The sequence below is a fragment of the Chroicocephalus ridibundus genome, chromosome 4 (assembly GCF_963924245.1).
Source record: "Chroicocephalus ridibundus chromosome 4, bChrRid1.1, whole genome shotgun sequence".
Taxonomy (NCBI): domain Eukaryota; kingdom Metazoa; phylum Chordata; class Aves; order Charadriiformes; family Laridae; genus Chroicocephalus; species Chroicocephalus ridibundus.
In genome coordinates, this window is record NC_086287.1 from 52247569 (window position 1) to 52259702 (window position 12134).

Genomic DNA, 12134 nt, shown 5'->3' on the forward strand with positions numbered 1-12134 from the left:
ATGCAACCAATGGGTTGTAAAGGTGTTTCAAAAACTGGGAAAATACTTAGCTCTTACTCATAAAGCGTATTTTCTCACATGGATTGTCTATCTGAAGTAAGGATTGCATAGCCATGCTCAATGATGGATTACCAAACAGTTAGTAACTGAAGAGAGTTTCCTGGTTTTAAGATAACAGCTTTCCAGAGAATGCTCCGGTCCTCTGTACTCTTGTTCACTTCTGTACCAGTAGAAGAATGTTTGCACAAGTGCTTTTTTCTTATGAATAACAATAATACATATTTCTGCTGAAATAGCCCTGTATGTGAAATCATAGCTGCTTTCTGAAATTCAAGTGAAAGAAGCACTAATCTTGTTGATGGAATACCAGGCTGGGATTTAGGAGAAAATGTTACAGCTGCGTTGCTGGGTGTCGTATTTTGCTTTCTCTCTGTTTCCCTACCTGTGAGGTGGGGATAAAATAACTGACTTCCAAAGGGCTACAAACCCCCCTAGTTATTATTGTCTGCTATCAGCATATTTGTCAGTTCACTTCTTTCTCATGAGCTAGGACGATATTTACTCTGGTAAATGACACCAGATCTAGACTTAAAATTTTAAGTTCTATGATAATTTAAACACATTCAGCCTGATTCCAACTGTACTGAATGTGTTGATGAAACACACCAGACAAGACAGTAAGCCTCTCTAGAACAAGTGCTGTAATATTTATGTGAACTCCATGTAATGCAAGAAAAAGAAACACTACGCAGAAAAAAATTCCATCAGAGACACCACCCATTTCCGAAGTCACACGTTGAGAAAGCATAAGACATCAAATCTCTTTCAAGAAGTATTCAAGTTCTTCTACGGTACTTAGAAGAATACAGCAGAGGATAAGTGGATGGAATACATCTTAGACATATGTTGACGTCCAAATATTCAAACGTTTAAGGTGCTGTAGGATATACTGAGGAGAGACCACTGCATTTTGTTACTAATCCCCACCTTGAGCTTTGAAGATGTGGATGTGTATCATCAAGTAGATGTTATCCACAACACTGTTGTAGGTTATTAATGGATATAACCCTTGCAGGGCCCAAGACTTTCAATGCTGTGGCTATGCTATATTTTTTAAATTGAATTGTGACAACACAGAAGCAATCGAGGAAAAAAACATTGCCTATATTTTATTTTGAAGGGTAACCTAGTCAGGTAGAGAAAGTTTTTTGAACTTTTCCTCCTTTGCTCAGCAAAGGAAATAATTAAAGAATTAATTCATTTGCAAATACAAAATTTTGGATAGAAATTTCACTGATCTTTAAGGGCACTGTTGCAACATTTTACCAGTCTTGCATTGTTTTGTATGTAATATATTGTGTACTCTGCACTAATTTACCATAGGGCTGTCCCCCACTGGCATGTATATAAATAATAGGCATTGTTAGGCAAAATAAAAGAAGAAGAAAAAAGACCTCCAGCTCCAAAAAGAAACACAAACTACTTGTTATATGAACTACCTGGATAAAAATATACTCTCAGCAAAGTGTTAACAGAAAACAAATTTGGATTCAGTCATTGGTCTTAATAATCTCCAAGTCACAGAACATGCATGGATGATCGGGTTTTTCTCTAATCCACATGAACCCACAGAGACAGAAAATACTGTCTAGCACTTATGCCTAGAGATGCTCTGAAAAAAATGAATAATTGTGCTGGTCTCACCGTTCCGTGATGCTCTAAGATTGCCTCTGCTTCGCTGTTTTAAAAGTCAGTAAATGCTGTTCTCTGTTCAGTGTGAACACAAAATATACCACTACTAGAAAATGTGTGAGACTTGGCAGGTCAAAGAGATGTTGAGAAAATCACAGAATGGTTCGGGTTGGAAGGGACATTGAAGATCATGTAGTTCCAACCCCCCTGCCCCGGGCAGGGACACCTCCCACTGGACCAGGCTGCTCAAAGTCTCATCCAACCTGGCCTTGAACACTTCCAGGGATGAGGCATCCGCAGCTTCCCTGGGCAACCTGTTCCAGTGCCTCACCACCCTCACAGTAAAGAATTTCTTCCTGATATCCAATCTAAATCTACCCTCTTTCAGTTTGAAGCCATTACTCCGTGTCCTATCATTACGCTTCCTGATAAAGAGTCCCTCCCCATCCTTCTTGTAGGCCCCCTTCAGGTACTGGAAGGCCGCTATAAGGTCTTCCCAGAGCCTTCTCTTCTCCAGGCTGAACAACCCCAACTCTCTCAGCCTGCCTTCACAGGAGAGGTGCTCCAGCCCTTTCAGCATCTTCATGGCCCTCCACTGGACCCGTTCCAACAGGTCTATGACCCTCTTGTGCTGAGGACTCCAGAGCTGGATGCAGTACTCCAGGTGGGGTCTCACCAGAGCAGAGTAGAGGGTCAGAATCACCTCCCTCAACCTGCTGGTCACACTTCTTTTGATGCAGCCCAGGATGCAGTTGGCTTTCTGGGCTGCAAGAGCACATTGCTGGCTCATGTTGAGTTTCTTGTCCACCAGCATCCCCAAGTCCTTCTCCTCAGGGCTGCTCTCAAGCCATTCTCCATCCAAGCTGTATTTGTGCCTGGGATTGCCATGACCCAGGTGCAGTACCTCGCACTTGGCCTGGCTGAACTTCAGGAGGTTTGCACAGGCCCACCTCTCAAGCCTGTCAAGGTCCCTCTGGATGGCACCCCTTCCCTCCAGTGTGTCGACCGTGCCACACTACTGTGATCTTTTCCCACCCCAACAAGCAGCCAGGAAATACAGCCATAAGAAAAAAGAATGAATAGGAGTGATCTAATAGAAATGTCAGGAGACACACGTGAGCATCTGAGACACCTTTCCATGGCGGCTGCCTAGAGGGAAGTTTCTTTCCTGCTTTTGTGGCTTGCTTCAGAAAACCCCGGATCCATTTGCTCTCTGTTGCGGTGATAAATGACCACCACGGAAAGGTGTCTCACATCCTCACAACATCTGCCTGTTACTGCTTTAATACAAGAATTGTGAATGGGATAGCTGCCTGTCTAAAACCTCAGCTATGCCCGTTCAGTGGTGAACTGGAACCACCAAGTATCTGTTCTCTGTAGCCTATAAAGTAATTTTGTATTCTGGAAATGAGGAGTTTAAGAGTTTAGAGCTCAACATGAGATTTCAAGAAAAATATTTTTATTTTGTGTGCCAGAAGAGTTTTTGCTACTCCCAAGAAGGCAAAGTGACTCTTGCAATATAAGAGTAGTATTTTTTTAATACCAGTCTTCTGATGTCACTGGATTCTCCTGCCCTTTTAGCCTGATGTTGAACATAATGACAGTAAGTCAGACTTGCCAGCACAGTAGGCTGAAATCAAAAGAAAACCATAAAAAATACGAATAAGAAAATTTTTTTGTAATGTGAGTCTTCTCTGAGGCCTGTCTCTTGAAAGAAGAACTTGGTCTTTACATTTCAGTTTGCCTGAGAATGACTAAGCTATTGAGCAGAAGTTTTAATGGATCAAATGGATTTAACCTTCTATCCCAGACGCAGGCTGCCAAGAGTCTATCAGATTTATTGGACCGTTTCAGACAGATCTCCCAGAAGGACAGAGACAGATTAGTGGGGAAAAGAGTAAACAGGTGTGAGAAAAAGTTGTTCAAAAGAAAATGTGGACACTTAAAAGATCTACCTAGGTACCACCTGGATATACATAGTTGCTGCACAGTGACATTCAAACTTCTCTGGACTTGTAACATTCTCGCCACATGGCCTTCTGGCATTGTGACAAAGTGGCCCACCTTCGGGTTAGAGGCAGTGGATCTGTTCTTGGCTCCTCCTCTGACTTGCTGGGTCATTTTAGGTCCCTCGGCACTCAGCTTTCCCAGAGTATCAAGCCTTTATGTGGAAATATCCCCCAGGATCTCAAGAAGCTAGCTGATAGTTATCACTAGGAAGTATTGCTTCAAACAGGAGAGAAACTTGACTAAATTTAAGACATCATTCTTCAGTTAATTATTAAATCAATTTTAAAGTTCTTGAATCTAAGAAGTTTGTCAGTATGACAAAAGATTTAAGTCAGTTATCATTTGCCAAACAGCTTCAAACATCACTAATCATAAAATGATAAGTCTTGATTAAGAACTTTTTAAGAAAAGTATACTTTCTGTTGCCTAACAGGAACCAAGCCCTACTGAACTGAAAGTAGCTGCCAGTCTTCAGTGTGTGTATAGATAGCATGCACAGAAGAAAACAGGATAAAATTGTCAGACCGACAAAGAAAAGTTTTATCTGATTTTTATAGCACTGCTACTGGAGAAATTAATTTGAACAGAACATATATTATTTCACTTCCATGTTCTGTGTTCCCATATGTTGAATTTATACATAAGCGACATATAGGAACAGAAAATAAACTCCTACATTTATAAATATGAGACTCATTAGCAAAAGAGGCGTTTTTTCTGCACATACATGCCTGAGTGGTGGAAAAGGGAAAGGACATGTAAATTAATGGAGGACACCTACTCAAGCAGGAGGAGGAAGAATAGTGCAGTGAGTGAATGTAAAACTTTGAGTTCAGGCCTCACTCTCAGTGTCTTCGTTATTAATGAATCATGTTTCTTTATAATTGGCAAGTACTACTTTCCCTTGAACCTGCCCAGTTAACTATTCCATATTCCTTGTGCAGAAGCACAGCTTCACTCCGAGCACTGTGACGGAGTTGGGAAGACCTGGCTACCCCTAGCAGCGATGTACTGTATCACTGCCTCGGTGTCCTCATCCGCAACAGGGATACTCCATCTTATCTACAAGATGGGCATCAGCTGATGGCAAAGCATAGGTAAACAACTAATCACTACCATCACAATCACCCCTCCAGCACCGTTGAACTATTGCATTTACATGCTGTAGAAAAAGCAGCTGCCAGCTTGCCTAGTCTGTTTTGAGCGAGCACGTGGGGCTCTACCTGCTCTCTGAAAATGGCTGCAGCCATGCTGCTCTGGCAAGCGTGATACGCTTGCTGATAAGCCTCACTGGCGGCAAGATATTTTCCTTTCAGAGAGGCTGCCAACTTACGGCTGGTGCTTGACTTTTAGACCCTGATTTGGATGGCAGCTTGCTTGCTGCCCGGACAGAGCTCACGCATATCTGCTCACAGAGTCCTGGGTGGCCATAGACCATATGCCGAGTTCCAGTTAACCTCTCATTTCTGTATGAGAATGCTGCAAGAAACTATTCATTACATCTACCCACACATACCACACCCTGTTTCTCTACAGACACCTATGCATTAACAAAAATAACAATAAAAAAAAACCCTAGGGAAATACACTTCTGAGAACCTGTTTTGCTGTGGGCATTGCTAACATGCTGCCACTGTCAGACACATATATTCAACAAAAGCTATGTCACAGAAGATTTTTTTGCTATTATACATTTTGTCAAGGGCAGCTTCTTATTTACAAAAGCAGGTATTTAGTAAAACAGACATTAACTGTGTAGTTGATGGCGGCTGACTAATGTTGTTTTGCTAGGCAGCTGTCAGCCTGTACGCTGGCAACCTCTTTTATAACCATCTCGCATTGCTTTTGGAATGGTATCTTTAACAAAAAAGGAGATGGAAGTTTTACCACAGCTGCTGCATGTCTGACTTTTTTTTTTTTTTTTGCAAAGACACAACACAATCTCTTAGAACTTCCAGCTATTGACCCTATCTCAGTCATAAACAGAAGCACAGAAAAAAGTGAAACAATGTATTTTTCAAACTGAAAATGTAAGTAAAATTCAGGTCTTCTCTGTGATTTTTACTTTGAATTGGCATGCTCGAGCTTCCATGTTAGTAATTGCTAAAATTGTAGGTTATTCCTCAACTCCTTTATGTCTTGTCTTCTTTTTTTTTTTTCCTGTTTCACAATGTGAGGGTTGAAGGTTATTGTACTGAAATACGATTGCTCTGCATTATATAATGCTGCCAGTGTTGTCATGTAGAGGAACTGGAAAGTCCCAAAGCCAGTGCATACAAAAGAGTTCAATTATGTTCTTAACTGTAAGCACAGACTCCAAAAATTACTGCAGGTTTTGTTGGGCAGGAAAACAGTCACGGAGGTTTGAACTTTAAATTGCGATTAGCTGAACTTTTGATCTGACTGAAAAGATTCTCCAAGGAAAACCCCTCTTTCTCTCAGTTGCCATTTCGCGGTACTGCCTGCAGACTCATTCATATGACGAGCTGCTCTGTCGTCCCTTGGGTGGGGTCAGCTCTGGCAGCCACAGAAAGAGAGGAAAATCACAGCCAGCTGCTACTGATATTACTGCTGGTGCCACTGTATGGAGGCCTGTGATTTGGTGGGGAGGAAACTGATAAACATTCAGGACTGACACAATCCTCTCTGCCACCAGTATAAGCAGCAGCCATAATGGTCACTGATAATTACAGTGTGTGATGGCTTTGAAATAATTATTACCTCCCTGCGAGTGAGAGACAACTGCTGATAAACTTCTGGTCTAGTCTGGAAAATGACTAGCAGCTATGCTAAACTGGCTTCATGCCTACAGTCGTCAATAACCCATGGAGAACAGTCCAAACCACCAGATATATCACAAAGAAACCCTTACAGGTAAAGCCAAAGAACAAACCAGACTGTGGATGTGGGATTTACTTGGTAGCAACCATGATGTATGTTATCAGAGATGTGCTGGTGACAAACCTAACGTCTGTCCTGATCCCCTCACTTTGCTGGCCTTCAATTGAAAGTTTGAACTTGTGGGTGGGGGAGTTGAACTCTGAACTTGCGGCTGCCTGGTGGGGGTTAAACCATGACAGAGCTTCTCTAGTCTAAGAATGCAATTTAGTGTTGAAAAATGAAATTTGAAAAAGCATGTTCTCAGGTACCAGCTGATGTTAAAATATCTCATGTTTTGAACACTGTGAATTGTTCCAGTAGAATGTTGTATTGTTTTCAAAGTAGGCACAATTAATGTGGTGGGTCATGTTTTTTCATGATTACTTTCTCTATGAACTTAGAGTTGACAGGTAACTGTATATTTAGCCTTGGTCCCGGAAAAAGCAATTTTAGAGGAGAGTTTGGTAGAGCACCTTCCCTCACTCTCCACCATAGGGTCCTCTTCTAAAAAAAATAATGTTTTGTAAATAACGGGACACGTCATATGAAGTTGAGAATTATCATCTTCTATCTTGACTGTATTTTCAAACACTTATCCATTAATGCAGGAACAGAAATGCGAGGCAAGAAGACCAGAAAGCAAATGGAGAAGGCTTCTTACAGGACCTCTGAAATTCCAAAAAACTTTTAAGTTCTTGGGCTGACTTATCCTCTCCATATATAAGAAGCTCTATATCATTTTTTCTCTGCTTCTCTACAATGTATTTCACTACCAGTCAACTACATTCATAACTAACATTATCCTTTTATCAAAGAAGAAACAGTTACCAGAGGTCTTTTACTCCATCTACTTAGCCAGTAGCACAATCACCAATACCCAAATTGTCCTTTAAAGAGGTTTATCTAGTCTGTCCTTATCTAATGTGTCCTTAAAAACAACGTCTCTTATCAACCTATTTTCAAATCTAATTACTACCACTGTCTAGCCACTCCCTCTGAATACCATCTCTTCTCGGGCAAGAACATTGCCATCTTACATCGCTTGCCCTTTGCTTTTTAATTAAACCATGTCCCACAGAGCTCACCAGAGCTTTTCCCTCCACCATATCAGCAACACAGTTTTTAGTTTTCCTCATTTTTCACATTTCTATAGGTTCCACTCCTATTATACATTAACTTGATCGCTGCTGTTGCTATCTTTTTTTATTTCTCATTTATTTCCCCCTGTCCTGACAGTTGCTATCCAAATTAGTGGAAACGTCTGCAAGGGTTTACACTAGGTTCTTGCTTGGATACATTTCCAATTTCTTCTCTAACTTAAATTCTTTAAGACTTCATGCTATTAGATTTCATAACTGGTTTTAGTTGCTTCCTGCAACCTACCGTGCTCCTTACCGTACAACCAAACATCCCTTTGAGATCTACATTTTTCCTCGCTATATTTTCCTGCTCTCTTCCATAAGTTCTCTCATTTGAAATGTCAGTTGACCTTCAATGAAATAACTTCTTTTACCCCTTCATTAAACTATTGAGAACCCATCCTTTCTACAATTATTTTAGCAGTAATGAGCTGTTTATACCTGTCTATCAGCATCTCAGGACATCTCTTCCTGCTGGCACATTCTTGCTACAGCAGAACCTCATGCATGTTTAAGGTGCTAGATGAATAAATGAAATATTAATAGTGTCTTCAAGCCCTGGCCTATGAATGTCATGGGAACTGTTCTGGAAATAAAGACACACCAGGTATGGAGGAACATTTCATTTAACTTTGGCTAGAGCTACCAGTGGTTTTAAAAGCATTCAGTTTAAAAAGTTCTTCCTCAATTGTATGATGTTATCTTTCCTCATTAAGCCTTTCACTGACTTCCTGTTTTCAAGGTAATGGTTCTGCATTGTGGTGAACACCAGTAACTAAAGAACCAACAAACATTTCTCCAAAAACTGCAAGACAATCCTCTGCCATGGTTTGTTGGCTCTGTGCGTGAGAGTATTTCAAGAGCAGGTATATAACCTTTACATTAAATGATGATGGAAGTTCAAGTGAACTTTATTAAAGTCCAGTTATTTTGCAGCTTTGGGGAAATAGCCAAGATACACACTGTAAGGACTAAGTGAAAACAAACTAGCACAAAGAGCTTCTTCATACTGTTTTATTTACAAATTTACATGATGGATATATAAGCTGAGGCAGGCAGGTCCCTTCCTTTGTGACTGACTGATAGCTGTAGTAGCCCTGTCTCAGAGCCTTGTACTGACAGTCTGGCAACCTCTCCAGTGCTGATAGCTAAGCTCCTTCCTCCCACTAGTGGACTCATTCTCCCTCCCTTCATTTCATCTTTACTACTACTTCTATTCCAGCTCCTTCCAGTTTGGGGGTCAAAATTCTAGGATTTGCTTTGTGTTAATCCAGGAGAACTTTGAGAGAAATATTTTTACATATACATTATGCTCACAGGGGAAAATCTCCCCCAGAATCACCATTAACCGAGATGTCGGCATCTATATACTCCCGGATCCAGACTCCTTAGACAACAAAAGTCGCATCAATTCCATAATATACCTCACTCACATGCCAGTGACAGTATGATCACAGTGGCACAGAACTCAGGATGAATAAGTTTTTCAGCTGCTCTCTATATCTCATCTGTGCTTTAGTAATCATATTAACAGTAACGCCAGGTCTTTTCTAATTTTGCCAAATTCTGTACTAAAAGTATCAAAATTCCAATTTAGGAGCAGATCTGAATTTTGTCTTCAAGCAAGGTGTTTCCCAACAGCAATGGCACCTACTCTATGATACGCAGCAAAGTCACAGGTTTACAAAAGAAAATAAAACCACCATTAACTGCTTTTTTGATGTCATTACTGACTACAAAGTCATGCTGGAATGTACCACATACCAGCTAAAATATGTTGTAGCTATAGCCTAATACCTTGCTAAGCCATTAAGAAAACTTCCCTGTGGGGCATATGGGAAGTCTGGCATACTTGCTGAAGTAATGTAACTATGCTGAAGACTAGATGATAGGGTTTTCTGCTATGTCTCACTGTAAAAACGCATTACTCCTAGAGTCAGTGCAGATCCTGCTTCTTTAGGACACTCCTGGAAGCTCATAAAAGGAGAAATCAGTTGGGTGCATGGTAACCAAATGATTATAATACTTACACAGCACACAGACTTGGACCAAGCCAAGGTTTTAAACACATCTCTGGCATACTTTATTTGCCTACGGAATCTCTGCCCTTTCTCTAAGGGCTTTATCCATATATCTGATCTTAGCAAGAGTGTTCTGGTACAACAATTTTAAAAAGAAAAGCAATGAGGGTGCGTCACCTATCACAGATGCACTGGGAAATATTCACTCCAACACACCCATTCATAGCCCAGCAGTGCTGCGACCATTACAGAAGTATCCTCTGCTGCTAGAACAAATGATATATAGAGAGATATATATTTACTATGAACACACACACACACACAGCCTTTGGGTGACATTGGCCATGAAAAAAAATGTATTTTGTTAGACTTTTGGCACTGATGAGTAGAAAAATAATGTAGAAGCATATTTGTTATCCCTAACCACAAAACACCTTGAGGCAGTTTCTGTCACAGTGAGAGTCTGTTAAAAGCGTGGCCATTTCCCTCAAACGCGGTTGAGCCTGCACTATGTGAAATTTCAAAACCATTTTGTCATTTTGGACATGCAATTTTTATTTTTTTTTCTCTGTATTAACATTTTGTTTAAAAAAAGAATATTTGAAACAGATAACCAAGGTACAGAAAGTTAATGGTAAACAACTTTGTGGTCACTTCTAACCCCCTTTGTTCCAAAGCCTCATCAGTCAACCCAAAAGAAACCTTAGGAAGTCAGAAACAAGCATGCCTGGCATAAAAGCTCTCCAAATTTCAGGCACAGATCACTGCAGTTTTGCTTCTGTTCAGTGAGGCTGTGTCCAAATGCACTATCTGTGAGCTGTTAGTTCAGCCCATGTAAACTCAAGAATGCAGTTGCATGCTGCTGGGGGTGTCCATCCTCCCATCCCTCCTCTTTTCTCTAATGTCTGAAACAGAGCCGGGAGAGCAAAGCATGTACGTAACAGCAGTCACATCGCCAAACCAAGCTTTACCAGAGCTATTATAAATTCCCTAATGTACTCCTGTTCTTGGTTTAAACTTAACTTTTATGATCTACAGTTCACTTTTTATGGATCTGGAATTGCCCTTTACAAGCAATACACAGCTTTCCATGATCATACAAACCAGCACAGCTGAGGTTACAGTTCTAAGGTATTTCTGATAACTCTTACAAATAATAAAACTTTATATAGACGCAATAAAGCTGTTAGCCATCTAGCTGACGAACTCCTGCTGTCTGAAACAAACTTATCAGCAACCATAAGTGTTTTCATTCATAAATAAAACTTACGCGTTTCTGCTAGACAAAGCTTCAGCAAACATAATCCAATAGTCGCCCATAAGGACAAGCTGGTCATTGTTTTACCGGAACTGTTTTGCAAAAAACAGAAATCCTTTCAAGCTGCAGAAAGAAAAAAAAAGAAAAAAAAAAAAGCCCCGATGCTTGTTAAGCCCGTAGTCAATGAGTCTGAAGTTTGCTGCACTTTTTATTCTGATTCAAAGGAACTGAAGCAATGACATAACTGGGAGGGGGAGCTCATTCAAAGTCACACCCATATTGCAAGAAAGTTAGCCAGCAGTGGCAGGAGGGGGGGGGAGCTAGCACTGACTAAGCAGCCACACTCGAGTTTTAAAGAGGCACTAAACCTCCTCTTCTTACACAAGTAGCATCGAAAGTTATACTTGCCGTGCCTGCAGGAAAATTTGTGTAATCTTCATGATTAGCTCAGAAAGGCGCTGTTTGTTATAAGCTTCCCCTCCCGAATTTAAAGTCTCCTCCTTATCACAAACCAGGTGAACATAAAGCACTGGAGTTTCTGAACCCCAGCAAATCGTCTACAACTGCATGAATGTTTCCCTGAAATATTTTGCTTATTTTGTCCCATTTGACTGTTTTGTCTTTTTGCAGTTCAATTTAAAACGAGCAAAATGCCCACTCTGCAATGAACCTTTCTAAAATGTTTCTGTTCATCCCTGGAAGATAACCTCAGGCAGAAGGTAAGCTGAAGCAGCTCTGTCTCCCACAGCCCACTCTACCCTTGGCTTCTCTGCGCAGGCTGCTCCAACAAAAATGGTAACTAATGCCAGTGCCAGCAGTGATCCTGAGGACTAAGGCTGATATTTGATTGTATTGATGGTGTGAGGTACAGAAGGAATCGTTCTTCCTACTTCTGATTTGCAAAGCAGAGAAACAGGATGAGAACGTGTAACAGTCTGACGTTCAGACAAGGTCTCAGTTCCTAAGGTACGTATGTTCATTGCAGTGTGGGGTTTTGTGTGAATCCAGATGCCACGTGAAATTTCTGGTGAAAACCTCAAAGCCTCTGTAGATAAGCGAAAGGCAAGCCTGTTGTGTGCCTTAGCAATTTCTTGTGGTGTTTCCATGCACTGGCCTCTCTTCAGAGCTGCAGAA

General features: G+C 40.9%; 1 protein-coding gene across 8 annotated transcripts in view; it reads right to left on the reverse strand.

Moving 5' to 3' along the window:
* Positions 1-11200, reverse strand: part of CD44 (CD44 molecule (IN blood group)) — a 61438-nt gene extending 50238 nt beyond the window's left edge. For 6 of the 8 annotated variants that reach the window (XM_063333532.1, XM_063333531.1, XM_063333530.1 and 3 more), the window contains exon 1: positions 11013-11200. In XM_063333532.1, coding sequence (XP_063189602.1) covers positions 11013-11079 — 67 coding nt within the window. In that variant the 5' untranslated portion in view covers positions 11080-11200. The remainder of the gene's footprint in view (positions 1-11012) is intronic. The other 2 variants (XM_063333536.1, XM_063333539.1) reach the window with 2 other exon arrangements.
* Positions 11201-12134: the final 934 nt, after the last annotated feature.